Source organism: Pholis gunnellus, assembly GCF_910591455.1.
Source record: "Pholis gunnellus genome assembly, chromosome: 20".
NCBI classification, from domain to species: Eukaryota; Metazoa; Chordata; class Actinopteri; order Perciformes; family Pholidae; genus Pholis; species Pholis gunnellus.
Window position 1 is genome coordinate 5,110,508 of NC_136547.1, and position 22,362 is coordinate 5,132,869.

Genomic DNA, 22,362 nt, shown 5'->3' on the forward strand with positions numbered 1-22,362 from the left:
GAAAGTGTAACAACTATTTTATAAAGTAAAAAACCCAATATAAACTACTTCTGTGTAGTAACACATGATCCCAATAGAGTGCTCCAGAGAAATGAGTCATCACTTTTTCACTTCTGGTTCCCTCATCTGGCAGTCGATGTTTTTTTGAATGGGCTTTTGGTTAAATGCCTTAAATAAGGTCTGTGCTAAACACTTCAGAGACTTTATCATTTTGCTGTACGACGTAAAATATATCAGTAAATAACCCTCTCTTGAATTTTGAAGGATCTACGTGTCTTTGAAAAGAGGTTTGCTAACAAGTGGCTAACTGAGAATACAGAGGTTGTCAGGGACATTAAGCTTCATCTTTAACTCAGGGGTGGTGTCGGGAAGTCTTCCGAAAACGTGGACGTGTTACGTTTGTTTTCCACAGAGCCGTTTCTTTGCAATTACCCCATTAGCATTATGTCAATACTATGCTAACTTCCGGGTTGGCTAATAAAATACCTATGGGTCATGCTCCAAAAGTGCTGGATCCTACATTTCCCATAATGCAATTTAATAGCATCCACAACCTCTGCCTGGTAAATGCCTACATCTTTCAAAATTCCCGCCCCCAGTTTGTAAAGCAAGCTTCCCTTATATAACATTTAGGTCTTCATGCCCAAGCCGAGACAACCTTGATGACATAATCGGGACCCTGAACAGGATAGTGGACACTGAAAACATATCCATGATTTCATACTGTGCTAACTAGTCTTTGCTATGATAACCATAAACTTGAGTTCAAAAGTCACTCCTTGTTATTGACCTATAGAACATTGTAGCAAACTTTTCAAGTGAGATCAGTTGTGTTATTGTATTAAAATGTGTTATTAACCCCTTGGCATCTGGGATACAGCTGTAGGATACTGGGATACCCGTATGTGTCTGTGAATTAGGTCATTATCAAGGCCTGCAGGCCAGACCAGTATATCACTAACCGCTGTGCACCACAGCAAGGACATGGACCAGCCCTGTCAGACGAAGTGAACATGATCAGAGGGTCAGCACTCAGTGTAGCAGACTCTGATCTGACCAAGACCCCCGAAGCTTAAAATGCTGTCACTGATTTATAACTATCTCTTCCAATGGGTCCACAGAAGCTGTGGCATCATTTCTGACAATATGCAGATGACACACTGTTTGACCCTTTATTAAACGTCCTGTTCAATTATTCCAAAGAGCATGATTCCAACTCTTCCAACATCACACACTTAAGCCAGGCTGCCATCCCTTTTTATGTGCTGAAGCCTCCAGAAATGTGCGTCCTCTCTGCTCTGCCCCCTTTTGTGCAGTATGAATATTTCATCAGTGGATCAGTCAACCTCCACATGCCTCCCTGTATGTGTGTGTGCATGTTCAATCTGAGAGAGCAGATTTGATGTATGAGTGTGACCCTTGTCTCTTTGTTCCTGCCTGCTGTGCTCTCATGAGTCAGCTCTGTGGGAGCAACACTGGTTTGGGTTGTGTAACCCAGTGATCTAATGAACAAGGACGTAGCATTACTCCATCCTGCACCACCTGACTTTGTTTGTTTTAGTCTTCGACTTTTGATGAAAATTGCTAATAGGTTTGTTCATATTTTAGTCGGTTGATTGTACGTTATTGTACAATGTACGTCAGAGTACAGTTGTACCTGCTTTTGTCAAACCCAACAGCCCGTAAAGTTAGCTTTGGGTCCAGCAAGAGTGCGGTCGAGATAGTGTGTGACATAATCGTAACTTTAGAGCTGTGTGTAGGAAAGGCTGTCGGTGAATACACCCTACAACTCCCCAAGACCCAAGCTACGTTTGTGTCTAATTAAAGTGAAGGGGGTTAGCGCCAACATTAGCCGCAGCTTTGGGCCTGGCCTACTTAAGGTGGGCTGACCTTTTAAGGTGGACCAGCTATTCTCATTTTATTAAGCCTCTCCACCAAATCACAGAGGAGCGGCTGCTGAGTCAAGTACGAAACCTAGTGGTCAAATTCAGTATGCTGCTCGGTCCGCTGTTGTGGCTTAATATTAAACAGGTTTGAAAAATGTTACACCGGCTCAACGCTAATGTACGTCCACTAAAAGTCTATTTTTGTCTGACAACATTATAGCAGGAACCCTATAGAGAAATAAAGTGAACACCATTGGAACATTGGCCCCGGGGCTAAATTCAGGACTAGTTTCTTGCATTTATAGTGCAAGTAAAGAATCCACAACAGAGACGTTCTTAGCTCTGCAATGGCTACCTATTCAGCATTCACGTGTGCTGTAGACCACGTTGATAGGTTCATGCACACACGGACACACATGCGCTCCCACACACAGTGCCACTGCCTTCACATGGTCCGCGATGGAGGATCACTGAACTGCACCTGTACAGTGATCCTCCTGAGACTAATTACATAATTACAACACACAGTCTCACACACTCACACACTCACTCACTCACTCACACACTCACACACACCTACCTCCGTTGCCACTCCCTGTATTCTATAAGAAACCAGAGGCCTGTGGGGCATTCCCTCTCTCTGAAACGTCTCATCGCTCCCAGTCTAAGTAGCCTGATGGTGAATTTACCACCAGCTTCTTATATAAACAACTGTGTGTGTGTGTGTGTGTGTGTGTGTGTGTGTGTGTGTGTGTGTGTGTGTGTGTGTGTGTGTGTGTGTGTGTGTGTGTGTGTGTTAAGAGCGCGAGACAGTCAGGTTCCACATATCCCCATGTTAGTCAGTAATTGAGGGGTCGAACTGTGTAATGAGAGAAGCGTGTGTGCTACTTTTGTTTTGTCAGATGTGCAGCGATTATATCTCTGAGTGATGCTGTTGTGTGTGTGTGTGTGGGTGAGTCTGGGTGTGTGTTTAGGTGTGTCAGGACACTGATACACTTTCATATCAGCAGCAAACATTCCATAAATAACAGTGCAAGCAGCTCCACATGTTCCTCCGGCAGGTTCTCCAGCTCTCTGTGGTGCTGTGACATCGCTGAGGGCTGAGGTGTGATCTGTGTATGAGGGTGATTTACATGAAATACCACATTTCAGTGTTTTAAATCTAAGTACTGCAGTTTTCTTTTGTTACTTCTTTCTCTAATTTGTAATTGATTACTTTTTGTTGTTGCTGTAGTCACAGCTCTGTGTGTGTGTGTGTGTGTGTGTGTGTGTGTGTGTGTGTGTGTGTGTGTGTGTGTGTGTGTGTGTGTGTGTGTGTGTGTGTGTGTGTGTGTGTGTGTGTGTGCGCGTGCGCGTGCGCGTGCGCGCGCGTCAGGCTTCATTGACAAAGTGCTGTGATTGTGTGTGGTTTGGTGAAGTAGCCCGAATGGCCCGTCAGGAATGTCAGCGATAGCATCTCTGTGAGATTAGTACGATGGCAGCTGGACTGTGGGACACACACACACACACACACACACACACAGGGAAGTAAACAATATTATCATTATAAGAGATTTACCTTTTTATTGGCTGACATCATCAGTCAGATAATTGCCACCAATATGTGATTCAATATAATTTCGGCTGGATTGCTCCAAAAGGGATTAATATGATGGAAGATAACTTCTGATCAGACTTCAGCAAAACCATGTTTAAAATGAGTAAGTCTGGATTTTAAATCCAACGCTCTGTTAAAAAATTAAAAACTAATCTCAGCTTCGTGAATTCAAGTTGAAACCAAACTTAAATAAGTTTAATTCCTGTATTCCTCAACAAAGCATGACATCGCTAGCTAGCTTTCTAAAAAGTCAGCTAGTCAGCCTAACGTTACTCATGACGGCCTGGCAGAGGAGCTCCTAAGTTCTCCTCCTCTGTAATAAAAGCTTGTTGTCCAAACTATAGGAGCAATGTAAAGATGACACTAAACTAGTCCTACAGTTTGGAGCAACGTGACTTTAAGTTAAAACCACGATTCAATTCAGTGGAATAATTCTTCCAGTGTACACAAGAAGGTGTGGTTCGGAGTTTTAATGATCTGACACCCTCACCCTGACAGGATGGAGGATCGCCCTGTGGGCGTACTTGGAGTTGTGATTTACAGGGTGTGAACAGGGATCAGAAAACCTCGTCTCGCCCCACCCCGCTGCTGCTTTCATGTAAACTAAGTGAGGGGGGTGTGAAGCCTCTCTGCCTCCTCTAGTCTCACACAGACAGCAGCACTGGAGCCTTTGAAGTAGATCCCCTCAGGTGTGGGTATTGGTCTACAGAGTGAGCTGTGATTGGAACATGAGTATTCTCCGTCTGCATCCACACTGATAAAGTGATGTCCGTGCACACGAGCGTTTCATTCACAAATGATCTCCGTCCATACGAACACGCCTGACGATGTGTTTCCCTGTGACCGCTTGCGTAGCGGATTGTCTACTCTGCTGTTGGGTCAAAGCATTTGGTCAACACGCGTCTCTCTCTCTCGTTTCCTCGGCTTCGTTGTTGTCGCTGTTGTCTGGTGGAATTTGTTTTCTTCCATAAAGTGGACGCTTCCACTCGTCCAGACTAAAACACAATCCCCAACTCTACCTGCTGTCCTGCTAGCTAAGCTAGCTGTACTAGTAGCTAACTGATTCATCGTTTAATCTGTAAAATGTCACAAACAATGTAAAAACGCCTGTTATAACATGGTCTTGTTTTGTATGACCAACAATCCAAAAGATGTTTGGTTTACTATCACGTACGACTAAGAAAAACATCTCGAGCTCACGAGCTGAGCCAGCAAATATCAAATGGCTAACACAATGGTTCAAGTACCCAAAGAGTTTCCAGTTAACTGTCCTGTGAGTCGATTGATCGACTAATTGCAGCTCCACTCTAGTTGTTGCCGCTTCGCTTGCACATTTCCATTCTTCTGCCCACAGTCTCTCATATCATTGTTAGCTGAACTCACTCTGACAGAGTTTAGTTCCATGGATTTCACAGTTGAAGCCCTCGGCCTCGCACAGCTCATAGTCTGATGTGACCATCAGAGCTATAGCATGACATCCACAGTGGCCCTTTTTTCTTTCTTTTTTAATATACAGTTTTAGCTATAAATTCATAAACTGGTAAAATACATGTATACTAGTTGTGTGAGCTGCTGGTTTAACAGCAGTTGAGTTCAATTACATTCTTCAAGTTGCAGATTTGAGTCAAGGCAGCTGTTTACTCTCTGGAGTTAATGTGACCAGTTGGTTCACCAGATGAATGTGTTATCATCCTTATTCTTTCACAAGGTGATAAGGAGCCCGAACATTTATGTTTCAAACATAGTAATAATATCTCTTATCTCATTCAGTATTGTAATATGATACTAAACACTTCAGCTTTTTCCTTCCTCTGAAAAGATATCCAGAAAATCCGGTGTAAATACTTTTAATAAGGTTAGAATCAGGGCGCTGCTCCATCTAACTGTGACAGACAAAAGTTTGTAATTTAATCCATCAGGGTGGGTGTGTGTGTGTGTGTGTGTGTGTGTGTGTGTGTGTGTGTGTGTGTGAGAAACTGAGCGCTGGCTAAAAGTCCCTCGTCAGCTGTCTCTGTAGCTCAGCTGGAACAAAAAACAGAAGTGTGCCTTCAGAAAACAACAGGAAATGGTCTCAAACACACACACACACACACAAAATAAATATTTGTACAAATAGGACGTACATACAATATACCATCTTCCACATTTAAAGACAGATCCTGGGTCTGTAGAAGCACAGAAGTGGACAGGGAACTAAACCTGCATAATTGAGGAATAAGAGAAGCATTGAAGCAGCGGTACGAGCCAGCTCTCATTCAGTCTCACACACACACACACACACACACACACACACTGGTATGGTAGCGGAGTAAGCTGAGTAGTTGGAGGAAGTGTCCCACCTCTCTTAGAAAGTGACATCAGAGGCGAGCTTTCCACACGGTGGCTCCGGGCCTCTGAACACTTTGTTTTTCCAGACCATGTTGAGGCTTTCAACTTAAATACACACTACACACTACATACTACACACTACAATCACACCTGAGCCACTACCTTTTTCTGTCCACGTGGAGTGGTTTCTATAGCTTTATTTCATATATCCTATTGTGAGCAGTGATACGGAGGATGGTGCCAAGCTCCTATTAGTGTGGGCGTAAAAAATGTCCATCTGCAAAAAGAACCATCCATTCATCTTCTTTTCCTCTGTGCTAAGTTCTGCATACTATTTAGAGACATCGACCAGCCCACTGAAGCTCTCTACGTGGTGTTTGTTTCTCCGTTTTCAAAAGAGATAAAATGATTTCTTCTTTCATTTTTGAGCACTTTCTAAATGATTTGCAATCGGTGCGTTTGAGATTGTGTCAGGTCACAGCCAGAGACCTGCAGTCTGAAGCGGGCAGATGTAATGAGTTCTATAGTTTATGGCTGTGTATTCAGTCAGCATATTGCTTGTCACGTAGCCTTCACTTCCTGGTTCAGTTGTGACCTGCCGTGCTCGCTCTAGGTGACCTTTCTTCTGTCAATGTGCTTTGGATAAACGGTTGGCTTGTTGAATGGGAAATGATGTATTTCAGCAGCATAAGAACATGACTTTGCGTACGACGTTCTTCAGGGAGGTCGTCTCACACACACACACACTTTTCTCTGACTGTTTTTAGCCGTGCTTCACCAGTAAAGAGGCATTTGTCTCTTCATGTTTCAGATGATGATAGTTGGCTGGAACAGTTGTGGCTGGAGTGCCTTGCTCTGCGGCACAGTTTAGAGCACGCTAGATATCAACAGCAGCCGGCCTGGATCTGGTTTCCAACCTGCAGCCGGAGGGTAGCAGTGTGAGTCCTGGCCGGCCTCGTGAGCATCGAGTCAGAGGAGTCGTGGAGTGTTTGCTGAGAAGTGATGAAGGCTTAATGATTTCTGAATCGTAAAACATCTTATCGTTACAACCCCCGATCGTTCTGCAAGGAAGTTGAGTTGAGGTCATGCTGATTTTATCTCTGTATTAATAAAACACTTTCAGTTCAGGGAGGATCGTCACCGCTGAAGTGTCCTTGAGCAACAGGCTCCAAGGCTCCTTGACCCCCCCGACCTTCATGGGGATTAATCAGGCACGGCATTACATTGTGTCGTCATATGTTAAAGGGACACGAAGAGTGATTTTTTGGGATTAGGTCTCGAGTGTTACGTCATGCATCGCCCTGACAGCCGCTATAGGAGCTCAGTTGGTGTCCTGCCACGGTGAAGCTTATGGAAGCTTTATTTCTGTTTTTTATCGAAGTTTTGCACAAATGACAGACGCGTCTCCTCCCCTCGTTTCCCTCACCTCCCTCTTCCTCCCACCTTCACATCCTCCAAACCGTTAGTAAGTTATTACTTTTTTAGACTGACAGGGGCGGCAGCAGACAGACGGGCAGATAATAATAATCATACAAATATATCTTTAGGTTGCCACAGTGATAGAAGACGTGCAGACCTTATTTTTTTAATTTGTTTTCTGCTTTGGAAGAAGGGAAATTATTTGCTTATTAATTTAGCCCCGTAAAATAAAGGTTCATTCTGTGAGTTGGCAAATTTAAAGAACATATTATTTTGTCTCCCACATATCAACATCAGTGGAGGCCTCAGACATCCAGGGTCAGTCGGGCTGTAGTGGAAACACCTCTTATTTTTTCTAAACACAAAATGCATTAGTCTTTTGGCTGTTCCTGAAAGGGCCAACAGAGAGGCCGTCACACGTGACTAATCCACACATAACATTCACACACCCTCACACTCAGCACAATAGAAACCGCCTCTTGCATGGATTTCCTTCCTTTGTTGAATCCAGATTATTTCCGAGTGGCCACACCAAACTCGGAAAACAGGAGCTCGGCTCAAACTACGGCACCTTGCGAGGGTCAAACGAAAGAGAACAGGCTAATGAAAAGGTTCTGCTGCTGTGGCCATGTGGGGACCTCACTGTAGAAATGGAAGCTGAAGGACTCTTATAGCTCCAGCACATCTGTGACGGGTCTCTACTGGGTTTTAACCCAGATCAGCTGGTGCACTGGGCGGCATGGATCGCCCGGCTGACTCTGCGGCTGGCACAGTGTGTACTAAACACACACAGACGATGTGTGGTTAAATATGGAAAGTGGGGCAGTGTTTGTGACCAGCATGGCTTTGTGGTGGGAGGCAGCAGGCAGCCGTCTTCCTGACACACCCTGGTCTCAGCACCGGGGCTCATTCAGCCTGCTGACACACTGGCAGTGAGCCGCGTAATACAGACGCCCACGTACAGTTTATTTATGTTCCTGCCTCAGAAACCCTCCTATTGCTCACTCTATGTAGCGTTAGTAAGACTTTGCCTGAGTGATGAACGCGCTAACTGGAAAACTGTCCGTCCACGTGACTGATGGATGAATGAATGGTTGTGTTTTTGACAGGATAACACGTCTCTGCAATGTGAAATAATCTTTTGAATGTAAATAAATGGCTGCATTGGTCAACAAGTTGACATGATTTGAATATTTAACTAGGAGGGTAATCCTAGAGAGCACAGGCCTCCGCCAAGGCCAAACACCCTCGCACTGTTCACGAAAGTGAAAAATCATTTCACCACGCGGTTTGGATCTGCTCCAAAATGTAAGAGGTTTCCTGCCTGGTCCCCATCACGCCCTCCTGCTGAGTGTGTTGATAACCGGACCAGTAGTTTTTCTGCTGACAGACAAACATAAATATGAAAGTTAATGTTGGCTTCATGCCTTCGTTACTGACTTTGCCTTAATGTACGGAGGGCAAAATTAGTTTGTCATGTTTGTTTATGTCACTCTTTAACAGTCTGTAATACTCCTGCTAATACGATTACTACGGTTACTTCAAATAATAAGATGATATTGTGTAAACGTGTAAATTCCCCTCAGAATCTATCGACAGGAAAAAACTAAACAAACACATTTCTTCCGCTGTAATGGCCTAGTGTTTTTTACTGGAGCTTCCTGAACGCCTCGAGTTGAAACGTATTAAACTCACAGTGGAAAGGTGCACAGCATCATCAGTGTTCTTTCCTCTCATCGGAGCGACATGGCAGCTGTAGTTACCATGAGCTGATCAGGAGACAGATCAGTGTGGTACTTGCGAGTAATAACAATAATGATAATAAGTTATTTTCTTTCATTATTGACGGGTACTGTTAATTATTAGGTACCTTTCAGTTGATGGTTTGTTTCAAGCTAACGTTGGCACTCATTAGGGTCGTTGCCAAGCAACAATGGGGAGGAAAAAAGACAAAAAACTGCAAAACGCTCTCTCAGCTTATCCCAGGTAAGACGTCCTGCTTCCATTTGACATTGATACTGTGACGGAGACGCGGTGCAACGGGACCCGACACCGCTGTATCAGGTGATCATCTTGTCTCAGTGCGGTCCAGGCGGTAAGACCTGGCTCGAGGTGCTTCAAGTTCACTCCAGAGGTGTTGGACGGGGTTCAGGTCAGGTCTCTGTGCAGGCCAGTCAAGTCCTTTCACACCAACGGCCATTTTGGCCCCTGTGCATCAGGTCATTGTCATGTTGAACCAGAAAAAGGGGGCCTTCCCCAAGGTGTCTTTGTATGCTGAAGCATTCAGATATCTATGAAACGTAAACTAATAAAAAGCCATCCATAGAATGTAGTGCACCTGCGCCTGTTCTGCTGTGGTGATGAGCAGATTCTCCAGCAGAGGGGGCCGTGGAGTCATATTTGAGGAAGCTGACTGATCTCAGACAGAAGGAGAGGGATGCTTCTTACAGAGATGTAAAGACGATAAAAGCGTAGCGATGGAGAGATGAGAGGGATAAACACGGTGAGCAGAGGGAGGCTGGCTGCTGCTGGCGCCCAAGATAATCTGGAATTATAGTTGGAAGATGACACGCCATGACTCATGAAAGTCCCCTGGTGGCTGTTGGTCAGCTGAACTCCCAGATGAGCTGATGACTGCTCTGTGTGTGTGTGTGTGTGTGTGTGTGTGTGTGTGTGTGTGTGTGTGTGTGTGTGTGTGTGTGTGTGTGTGTGTGTGTGCGTGTGCGTGTGCGTGTGCGTGTGTCCATGTTTAGGTACAGATTGTGCTTCAGTGTTGCACCAAGCCATGCATGTATTTCACACAGCACAATCCCAGATGGAACTGCGCCTCCCTGTGGTAGGACGTGGTATTACACGTAGGTTCTAAACACCATAGAGGTCAGACATTTAGTGTGTGTGTGTGTGTGTGTGTGTTTTAGCAGGATGGATGTCCTACCACCATTTAGCTCTAGGTCCTGCATTAGTCCAGTTCGGTTCACATCAGATTTTCCCCGTGATCGAGGACAGCAAGTGGATGTAGTCGTTTAGTTTATCGTGCTTGTCAGATCTAAGACTTCCTCGGCATGTGATGCAATCGGCTGAAGTAGTTTTTTTATTCTGTTGTCGTTGCGTAGGGTTTAGGCTCAAATAGGTTTTGCCTTCTCACTTCCTTTAACCACTTCTCTCCAGTTCCATCTCTCTCACTCACGTTCTTCCTCCGTGGCTCAGCTTCACCACCACGTCTTTCATCGTTACTGCTCCCTTTCATTGGCGGGGTCCGCCTCCTTCTCTCTCTTTCTAATTTCAAGATGTGCTCTAGGTTCCATATTTCAGTTGCATTTTTCTAATGTTGTGAGTGATCATATAGCTTGGACTAGTGTTTAAGGTTTTCCTGTGTGTTTAGCATGATAACAGGCTTACTGTCCTCTCCGTCTCTTCTTGTGTGCAGCCATGGCGGAGTTAGACCTGAGTCTGAGCGACGCGCTGACGGACAGCGCTCCCCAGCCGGGCCCGGAGAGCCTGGTGGAGAGGGACTTCGTGGCCCAGCTGGAGTCGGAGGCCTTCGACGACCAGGTCGGGGAGACGGTGGGGAAGACGGACTACGTGCCCCTGCTGGACAACGACGACACCAGGGCAGGTGAGACCGATACGGTGGAGCCCGGCGGAGCATGGGATGGGGATCAGTGGGAGTGTTTATTGTCACCCAACTTTAAATTCATTATTTGATTTCAAATCAACCTGATAATTAAACCTGAGATCATCGCCGTTCATCCCGCCCTGAACCACATCACCTTCACCTCTTTATCCGATTCCGTCCTGTACTGAACGGGATGAGAATCCGTGTAATGTAACACGAACCGCAGCTGCACCTCAGTGATAGTATCGGGCACCGCCGGACACACTGGCTGCCGTTTCCGATCTGCCGGGGTGCCATTCAGCCGCAGGGAAGATAGCAGCCCGAAGATAAGCAGAGTAGCGGGCCGCTGCTGTGACTCTGAGCGGTTACTGTCCAAATGTCCCACCTGCTGCTCCAGTGGAGATGGTTTAGTTCCAAAGTATGATGGTAAACCACCCCAGTGCTCCTGCCCAAGGTCCTACATGTAAACTACAATGTGTCCTTGACAGTTAAAACGTCTAGGCAATGGGCCTGGATGTCACTGTGTTTTCAGCTACATATTAAATCTTTACTTTTATAAAATGTGCATTAGAACTGTAATGGTTTATATGCTGTATTTAGATAGAGATCATTCAAAATTGCGAAAATAGAGTACTTCATTCCATACCCTGTGTGTGTGTGTGTGTGTGTGTGTGTGTGTGTGTGTGTGTGTGTGTGTCCTAGCTCGCTAACGGCCGCCGCACTGCAAAGCGCTCATACAGAGGGTTACTGCTGTGGTGGATTTGTGTTGTAACGGCACCGTTACCTGCTAGCCGCCGGCCTAGACATCTCTGTGATCAGAGCCATAGTACAGGCAGGCAATCTGGTCTGTATTATGCAGTAGCCAATCACAGAATGAGTAGAATTGAAGAACGCTTGCGGTGATTGGCTGTGTGCAAAACCATACAAATAGCCATTTCTTTCTAGATCTGGGCAGGAATAGATGCTAACCTCGACAACCCAGCTGTATTGTAACGTTAGCGATCCTTGCATTTTGTTCATGACGTATTTTAAGAGTTGGGTCTCCGAATGTTGACAGCATTATCGTAACAACATAGATGGACTAACTTAAGTTAAATCAAATATGCGCAGAGGCGTTCATGATTCCATCTGTCCGTGAACTCTGGATTGATTCTATTCAGGATGTCGGCCCGCCTTCTTCGTCTCTGTGTTCACCCGGGAGCTTGTGTGACTGTCAGGAGACCCTTCATGCCAAAGCAGAACATATTGGTGCGGGAGGGGCAGAGCGAGGGGGAGGCTGTCCACTCGTTAACCCATCGCAGATAGCACTGCTCTCTTGCACTGATTTAAAAATAAATATATATATAAAAAAAAGTTGGTTAGTTTGCCATGAAGCAATAAAAAGAGAAACACAGATAGTACATCAAATACACAGCTGAGTGAATATCAAGATAAAAGGAAGTGACAGTTAACCAGGGCTGACTCCCCCCCGACACTTTGGTCAGACAGCGTGTGGGCACTCGTCGGTGACAGCAGGCCGTGGGACGGCCCGTGGGCGGCGTTGCCGGTGATCCGCTGTGGCACGCCGTGTGCATTTTGGACAAACGCAGACATGCTGACGCGCAGAGTGCCCAAACTGCAGGGCGAGGCGGCCGGCGAATCATTGTCCTCTGTCAGCAGGAGAGCGAGACGGAGGAAGATTTGTTTTTGTTTTGTTTTTGTTGTACCAGAGTTGTCGGCCTGGTGCCGGCCTGATGCGCACATAGCGTGCACTTTGATGGCTGTCCTGTGCTTTTGATCTGTGGTGTCCCGTGTGTTTGTGTGAACATAAAGGAATCATGCCTTGTGTGTGTGTGTGTGTGTGTGTGTGTGTGTGTGTGTGTGTGTGTGTGTGTGTGTGTGTGTGTGTGTGTGTGTGTGTGTGTGTGTGTGTGTGTGTGTGTGTGTGTGTGTGTGTGTGTGTGTGTAGTTTTCTTTTGCATGCCTGCATGTTAACGTGTTCATTTTTGTGTGTACTGTATACACCTGTACGCATGTACCAACTGTAGAATGGTCTTTATTGTGCACACTTCTTTTTGTTAGCTGGCTCAGTTTTAACCTGGTTATATTACCATGGTAACATAACCTGCCAATTAACAACTACTGACCAATCAGCTCACTATAATACATGTGTGATTGGTGACTACATGGGTGAACCAGAGCTACATTGTTGCTCAGCGCTTGGATAAAAGCAGTCCATATACCAAAATGAGTGCTTTATATTTATATATGTATATATGTGTATATATATATATACGTAAATATATTCATATACACACATATATATATATATATATATATATATTTGAATGATTAATTGATCCTTGTGTGTTGGAGCCTTGTTGTAAAGCTGTTACAGAGTGTGTGTGTGTGTGTGTGTGTGTGTGTGTGTGTGTGTGTGTGTGTGTGTGTGTGTGTGTGATGTGAACGTAACATAAATATAGTGCAGTGATTCAGCAGTCAGCTGTCACACAGTATCGCCTCTTTCAGCGTCCCGTACTGACACGAATACGTGCTGCCCTCTGCCTGCCCCAGTCTGACCACAACGGGCCCGTGTGCTGCTCACTGGCTCGTCCAGAGGCAGACGACGTGCGTCTATAGCGAGGTGCCCTTTAAGGTGCCAGGGTCAGTGGGTTCCATTCGACGCCTGGCACAGTCTGCCATACTTCCGCCGAACAAATCCGACACCATGCACTTTGATTTTCCCTATCTCGTCCACCCATGAGCACCCAGATGGATAGTAATGTGTCTGCTTGTTTTGTGTGTGTGTGTGTGTGTGTGCTGTGCAGACACGGGTGCGACGTTGGAGAATGGAGAGCAGGAAGCTCATGGGGTGCAAAAGCCTGGTAAGACACATCCCACAATTCTCCTCTGCCGTCGGTTAAGGCCGCCTGGGCATCCTCATCCACCAATCACTGTTGGGCTTTTCTTGTCTTTCGACCTTCTTTACTTCCTCCTTGTTCTTCACCTCAGTTCGATCCTGTGTGTGTGTGTGTGTGTGTGTGTGTGTGTGTGTGTGTGTGTGTGTGTGTGTGTGTGTGTGTGTGTGTGTGTGTGTGTGTGTGTGTGTGTGTGTGTGTGTGTGTGTGTGTGTGTGGTGTTCGTAGCCAGTCAGAACAGGATGTGAACTGCTGTCATGGCTCTTTAACATCCTTTCAATGTCCTTTGAAGAACAAGGCTGCTGCTCTTATAATTCTCCCAGCCGTCCATTCTCAACTGTTCAACGACAATAAGGCGTAGATATATTGATTTAAAACATATTATTTAGATTCAGAAACATATTTAAATGTCAAATTTGTTATTACGGTACAATCAGGAACACTGTAGCAACTTTTTTTCTTTTGTGTTCTTGTTTGTTTTAAACCGTAAAAGTGATATTTATTTATTTCAATTTTTAATTATTAAAATGATGTACTTAAAGCTACATTTGGTAACTTCATTAAAATATATATTTCTTCATATTTGCTCAAACTGTTGGTGTAGCCTGACAGTCGTACATCTGTTCCTCTGCCTCCTTGTAGTGCTGCTAGTGGAATTCAGATTCCACCACAAAGAAAAACAACCAATCAGAGCCGAGGAGCGTCTCACACAGCTGTCAATCACTGCCGGTGAACTCTGAACCAACTGTCAAGCTAGGCAGCGCTGATCAAATATGAATCATTAGTCTGTTATTGTGTTGCGTATTTCACACCTCAAATCTTTTCAGAAACATATATTTATACATCTGTAAATGAAACGTATATATTCGTGTTCTACTGTTTGTTTCATATAAAGTGAGAAAGTCCGCTCCAGACGGTGGGCCCTGCTTGGGCCACAAACTCTCTCATGGATGGGTTAGCTTGCTTGTATTATTGTGTGACTTTGGTTTTTTTATGTTTAGTTCGGATCCTTCAAAGTCACACAATAACACAAACTACCAGTTTCTAGGCAGTGATAAACTAACAACTCCTGTGTTGTGTAATGTAAAATTACTACTTTTGTCATTGGAGTCTTGTGTCCTTGAAGCTCAGATAGTTTCAGTTCCATCTGAAAGGTCCGTCTGACAGCAGTGAAAATATTCTAAATATAGTGTTCACTTAAACTGACAGCAGCACATTGCTTTGCTCCAGTGCTGGTGCTCCTGTCTCCATCTACTGTAGTAATAAACTGACCATGGAGAAGTACCTCATACTACCACACTACAAAACATCTGGACTATCCCTTTAAGTAAAAGTAGCTGTCCAATTTTGTGTATAAGAAGTAAAAGTACTGATAAAAATGGTGTCTTTTCAGACTGTTGTATAGATGCTCCAGGTGCATTGTGTCTAACAACAAGTCTAGTGAACCTTCACCAATGCATTTATTAGTTCCTCTTATGTTTTTGAATGTAAACTCTGAATCTGTAAACTATCAACTACAGCCGTCGACTGGCTTGAAGTAGACTCCATGTTTTCTTCCCGTTTTATCAGTGAGGGAGGAGGGGCCCTGCTGTGAAGCCCATATGTTTTTATTCTGAGAAGTAGAAATCAGTCTCAAGATTAGTATTTAAACCATAGACTGTGTATAAGAAGTGGACGGAGTCAACGTGACGTCACCCATTGGTTTGTAAACTGATGTTTTGAAGCCTCGAGTTCGGCCGTCGCCATCTTGGATTACGTTTGTCGCCATGTTGTTTTTTTCGCATCCAATGAACAGAAGTTCTTATATTTGGACTGTGGAGGAGTGACGTAGAGATGTCGTATACGGCTCTGGTAGAGACCTGTCAATCACAGTAGCCCCGCCCTAAAGCATACCCTGCTTTATGGTCTGTTTGACTCTAAATGGACCATCATTTACTAAATGAACATCATGCTGTATTGAAGAAGACTTGAAACTAGAGATTGAGACCATAAACTCATGTTTACAATGTTTACTGAGGTAATAAATCAAAAGAGAAGTAGAGTAATTTTCTCATAGACTTCTATACAACCAGAGGAGTTGCCCCCTGCTGGTCAGTAGAGAGAATGCAGGTTTTAAGAGACTTCTGCATCGACTTATCTCGGTAGAACCGGAGGTTGCCGCCTGGATGAAACGTGTCACCAATTGCAACTTTACATGGCTGCCGTTCTACAGCTCGCTAAGACAGCTAAACAGTAAAGACTTCATTTTCAATCAGTAGTGAAATGCAAAGTAGGTTATTTGCATAATCAGTGATGAAAATGAATCTCAATTGACAACAGACGATTGTCAAATTGTCGCCCCGATAACGTCAAATGCCCTTTTCATAAAAGTAATGTGGCAATTGAAGCCTCTACTTATCAGTCCTTTCTTTGCCTATGAAGTGAATATATTGTTTTATTGTTATCTCTTATTGGAGACAATGAGCCACAGAGAAAGGACGCAGCTCTAGAGAGGAATATTTACTGTGTCTAATGAACAGAGTCTCCGTCTGCCCCTCTGGCTGTCTGCTCCTACTGAAATAGACAGAGTGTGTGTGTGTGTGTGTGTGTGTGTGTGTGTGTGTGTGTGTGTGTGTGTGTGTGTGTGTGTGTGTGTGTGTGTGTGTGTGTGTGTGTGTGTGTGTGTGTGTGTGTGTGTGTGTGTGTGTGTGTGTGTGTGTGTGTGTGTGTGTGTGTGTGTGCGCGCGCGTGTGTGTGCGCGCGTGTGTGTGTGTGTGCACTACATCTTGGGAGATCAGACTTTAACTTTTCAATAGTCTAATCCCCCCCCCCCCATCTCTCAGCTTCACCATAATGGCTCACTTGTTGTCGTCATGCAGCCGTTCCATTTCAAAGTGCAGAGCTGCTGTGCATGAATCAGTATGTGAGGTCTCCTCCACTGACAACACGCAAATCCACTTCAGCCTTCTTTTATATGGCCTTTGTGTATTCCTCTGTGCAGACAGAAACTATTACTATGCTACCACATTCATGACCAAACCTCTGTGAGTGACACCTTTTGGTTCAGTGGGAAGAGAGCCCAGACCAGACCTGTGAGAGGTCACACCTTAATGTGTCCAACCAGCTTTCGCCCTGTAAAACAGACCCTGCTAATCCACTACGACAGACTTGTGGGTCGGGTTCTCAGACCCGACTCATTCCCTGGACTGACCATGAATACACACATCTTGGGTGACGTCACAACTACGTCTTATAAACAGTCTGTGTGTAGGTGGTGCTGTAACCTCAGCCCGATTTGCCAGCCAACCTGGTCTGTCATTCTACTTAAAAACAATCAACAAATACAACTATTATCTGCTCAGGAATTAAAGTGGCACTGGGTGTTTTCTTCAGCTGACACCAGTGCACAAAGCTGCCATCCTTCATGCTGACTGGAAGCCCGGGTGGGATGGATGTGTGGTGACAGTGGGAGGAGTGATCAGCATGTAAATCCAGACGTCTGTGTGTTGGCACGTTCCCCTCTTTAGCTGTCCGGCTGTTTGCATGGCATTTGCAGCTCGTAACCACGGTTACGGAGCTCTACGCGTGCATGTGTGTGGATCTGGGGTTGGAGGGACCCTCTGTTTCTAAGTTTCTGTTTCGACTCAGATTTTAACAGAAGGGTGCAGCAGGTGTGATAGAAGTGTTTTTTTAGCGGGCCCACTTTAGCCGGCAGAGCATCTGGCCTCGTCGGGGTGCGCTGGATTCATTCATCACCGTGGCTCCAGCAGACCCCGGGGAGAGGACGCAGGCTGTATAAGTAGTAACTGGGTCAGAGAATTGAGAGCGAATCCTGACAAATGCAGATGTGTGTGTGTGTGTGTGTGTGTGTTGGGACGCTGCACGCTGCTCCTCCGATGCATGACGCTTCTGCACGCCACGTATAGTACACAGTAACGAAGGTCTTCTCAGATACTTGACCAATAGAGACGATAACCGCAGATCTGGCACATACCTTTCAGAATAAGAGAACTGTGGTGTTTCTCATGTTGGTCAAGTATCTGACTTTTGTTTGATGAGTTGATTTTATGACCGCTTTACTAACCTGCTTTCTTCCTTTTCCCCCCTCATTCCTTCCTCTTATTCTATCTTTTATATTTATTCTCTTGTTTCTTCATTTATGCCACTTTTATTCTTTCTTCGATGCACCTGTTACTTTTTCTTTCTCTTTTCCCTTTTTTTTTGTTTTTACTGCACTTCCATCTTCTTTCCGTTTTTTCTCTTCTCTCCTCTTTTTCCCAATCCCCATGCTTCAGAGGACTAGACCCCGCCTCCATCGCCATGCCGACCGTCAATCAGCTGTGCTTCCACTTCTGTGCACCTCTCCCCTCACCCCTGTGCGACACACACACACACGCAAACGCACACACGCACAAACACACACACACACTGCCCTGTCAAATTCCAAATTCAAAGTGGGTTTTTTTCTTCTTAGTTTTTTGTTCGCTTGTTTCCACCGTGTCTGTTTCTCTCTGATCACTTATTATTTGCAAATCGTGTGCACGTGTCCAATATTTACAAAAATACATACAAATCTATGTCAGCTTTGCGTGGACATAAAACAAATGAGATCAAGAACCGTGCACATCTGTAGCCCCTCTAGTCTGTCTCACTACCACACTGAAGCAGACAGTAGGTTCATAAGCTCTTGTCCTCTCTCACACACACACACACACACACACACACCCAGCAGTCAGCCCCCTCGTCCTCCTGTCTGAAAGCTTTCAAACTGAGTCGCCGTCCACTCGCGCTGCGAGCCTGATCCGCCAACACCCAGCGACCGGCACACATCTGCATGCAAAAAAGAAAAAAGGAAAATCTGACTCTCACTTCAACCCACCCGAGGACTATTTGTATTTTTTGTCAATTTTGTTGTTCTTCTCCTCAATGACACTCTTTTAACGCTACGATAACCTCTCTTCGGAGCGGTCAAACCGGCACTCTTCATCTGCTTTGCACAGTCCTCCTTTAACCATATAGACGGTGAAGGAAATGCTAAAGCCAGACCTTCAATAGACAATCATCAGTGTGGACGATAGTCCCTGTAATCTATGAGCTGCTTTCTGTTCCATTTCACTGTAATGTCTGTCTTCAGTATTTAGTGTTTAGTTCTTACCTCTGATTATTTAGAATCCATGTTAATATTAGTCACTTACCTCCGTGTTTGCTATTACTATTAACAACATGTGTCTGTAGTGTCCGTTGTTGTAGATTATCGCTGTGTAGTGAATTGAGTCAGTCCAATCTTAGTTTACTGGAAATGAATTTAGGATTGATCGTTAAGGTGACAGGGTCCCGTTAGCTCCAAGCTAGTGCAACAAACTCCAAAGGTAATAGCTGTTGCTTTGTGCCTATCATTAAATCATATTGGTATTCTGGCATCCTTCTTCCTTCATTTTTGGAACTACTCTCTACCATAGAAATAGTGCCCCTGAAAACGTTTGGCTTTAAAAAAAATAACACACATAATTCCATTCACCGCCGTTATATTGGGATGGCGGCGGTATTAGTATGTATTTTACCCTTTTAAGAGGAAAGAAACCTGTGAACGAGGTGTAGTAACGTTCTGCGGCTCGCCAACGCGGCTGTTTCCTCTCACGCCCTCGGCCTGGCAGAGGGACGTTTCAAAGTGTGATTTGCACGTGAACACACTTCCATCTGTGTGTGTTCATAACAGGCACTGCACCACTCCTTATAACACATGATACTATCATGGCCGCATACGATCACTGAAGACCTCCATGAAAGGGTCCGCTCCAGGCACAGCAAACCCATGTCCTGATTTGACTTCCTGGATGCATAGAACCATCCTGTATGTGCCACAAAGTTTAGATCACTGTCATGTGTTTTATTCCAAAAGGTATCTCCTTTTTTTAGAGACGTGCCTCTCTCTGTTGTCTGCCTGCACCTTGTGCTAATAAACCGATATTTAACACACTCTCACCTGGATGTTGCCTTTCTCTTTCTTCTTCTAACCAACCTGAACTAAACCTCTTCTCTGATGTCTACCTGCTGCTTCTTTTTTTTCACCCCTTTCTATTCCCTCGCAGCCTTTTATATAACGTGTACTATTATTTCCTTTTGCAGATATATTAATATCAGACTCTTAGTCATCCTGGCTGTAACCTTTGGAGGCGGTGGATTTTTTTACAATGTAAAGCTTATAGATTAGTGTGTGCCGCAGGGAAACCATTTTTCTATTGCTTCTGAGAGATGCGCCTCTTTGGTTACAAAACCGATTTATTTGTTACTCTTTCCTTTCTTTCTTTTTTATTGGAAAGAGAGAAACCAGTATTTATTTTCACCCTCATGCTGCGGCTTTAAGAAAAATACACATAGAAAAAAGAAATGAAAGAGAATTGTGCCGTCTCTGAAGAGGTTTGTCAGCTATCAGTATTTTATAGCTTCTCCTCTAGAACCAATGGCTGACTGAAGTCAGGCTCCTAACATGAAAGGAGATCCATCATTTAGCTTAACTGAAAAACAACACACATCTAGAAAAATCTGCATCAGCTTTATTATCCAAGTAAGTCAGTAATTTGACTGTTTTATTCATTGCTCTCATTGTACTTCCACAGAAACAAACAACAGCTAAGACCACAGAGCTGGACATCTCGTGTAATAGACACGGCTGTGATGTGCACAAGCATGTGAAAATAGGTGTTTGTATAAAAAGCACCAATGACCAACATCTAAAGTAAGATAAGTAAGTCTGTAAACAGACCCAGGACCCGCAGTAATGGAACAGGACCTGAACCGGGACCCGATTGACCGTATAAACTAGATCCAAACCGTGTCCGTGTCCGTATGGCTACGGGGGACCGTGTGACGTACATTTGGTCATCTGCCCAAGTCCATGAGGGTCTCTGTGGACGTCTGAGCGCAGCATGTGTGACCGTTATAAATGAGCCAACACATACATCTCCAGCTGTAGTATGTATAGAGGAGGGAGTCTGTACTGTATTGTGATTAACAATGTTTATCCTATAAGTGAATTATTTAGTTTACTTTACTTTTCTTTTTCTTTTTAAAATGTATTCCGCTCATGAGCCAGATGCGACGTCATTTCCTTCTGCTGTGCAATTTCCCTGTGAATAGTCTGAATGACAAAGTGAACACATCTAATCCATCCCTCTATCTGTGGTATGCTCTTAGGCGCAGTGGCACTTTGAGCTTAATGCTAACATGCTCACAATGTCAAACATGCTGGTATAGCAGGTTTAATGTTTTCCATCTTCGCCACCCTTAGTTTAGCATGTTAGCATGCTAAGGGTGTGGTGTACATAATGCATAGATTCTCACACACTCCAGTACATTATATATTATATTAACCTACTGTATTAAGGTGTTACGCCAGAGGCTCAATAGGACCGGTTGGTCCGCATCGCTGTCGCGGCCGGTAACCACAGCGAAGCAAGTGGGCGTTTGTGCTGTGATATGGTGACGTGAGTGTTGCTGAGTGAAGGGGTGCGTGCGTAGGGGCGGCGCTGTCCATAGTGCTGAAACGGAGCGGAGGAGACAGACTGACGGAACTGGTCACGGTTTCTTAGCCCGCTTGCTTTTCGTGGTTGTAAATAGATCTTCAGGTTCTAATTCCATTTCATTTGTAATTCTAATCGCACTGCCACCAGCTAGTGCTTTAGTAGTTAACTCCTCAGGCAGCCACCAGCAGACACCTTTACTTTGACATCGCCCTCTGGACATTTACTCCTGCACAACTGCTCAGCATGACAAACAAACTTATGACCTTTATTTTATTGTGAGCGTTGTGAAACAGACAGCTGGACATTTTTTCACAACATAACATTTTGACCGTTGATAATTACTACACGTGATACTTGCATAAACATCATTTCATCATTATGTGTGTATATTATGTGACGACTGAAAACTTCCACACTTGTGTCCGCCTGTGAAAAGTCAAACATGGCCCCTAGCCTGCTTTTCATCATGTCACCTTCTTTTATATTTGACTCTATATAACTCCCAACTCTTAGCTGAGCACACCGCCATCTTTGTATAATTTGATAAAGTCGCGCTGTCATCCGGTTTTACCCGAAGAAGTGATTTGGTAGAAAATACTGGCTAAATCTCCTTTCATATATTCACGATGCAACTTTAATCCTCGAGCCGGGAAGAAGAAAAAATAAAATATAAACCTAATTCCTCCCTCGCTGATGACAGAAAGCGCTTCATCCGTGTGAGCTTTTCTCACATGTGAAGGTGTGTGTGTGTGTGTGTGTGTGTGTGTGTGTGTGTGTGTGTGTGTGTGTGTGTGTGTGTGTGTGTGTGTGTGTGTGTGTGTGTGTGTGTGTGTGTGTGTGTGTGTGTGTGTGAGTGAGACGGTGAATGTGTATGTCTTTGTGCAGCATGTACAGCGTGTGTGTGTGCGTGTTTGACTGAGTGAGCGCCTCCCTCTTTACTCTCATGTCAGAGTACAGTGTGTGGATATGGAGGCCTCAGGCTCGCCTTTGAGCTTTAAACATGGAAAGCTCTGGATGGGAAGCATCAACGTGGGCAGCTAGCCATCTTCACACTCTCTCCGCCACACTTTGAAGTGTGCACTTGTACACTTCATCTGTTGATTTGACTTGCACTGAC

The 22,362-nt window shown here is 44.7% G+C and overlaps 1 protein-coding gene across 7 annotated transcripts in view; it reads left to right on the forward strand.

Moving 5' to 3' along the window:
* LOC306712256 (uncharacterized protein) overlaps nt 1-22,362 on the forward strand; it is a 91,036-nt gene that overhangs the window by 11,387 nt on the left and 57,287 nt on the right. For 6 of the 7 annotated variants that reach the window (XM_079181445.1, XM_079181444.1, XM_079181448.1 and 3 more), the window contains exons 2-3: nt 10,658-10,846; nt 13,654-13,710. In XM_079181445.1, coding sequence (XP_079037571.1) covers nt 10,660-10,846; nt 13,654-13,710 — 244 coding nt within the window. In that variant the 5' untranslated portion in view covers nt 10,658-10,659. The remainder of the gene's footprint in view (nt 1-10,657; nt 10,847-13,653; nt 13,711-22,362) is intronic. The other variant, XM_079181447.1, reaches the window with a different exon arrangement.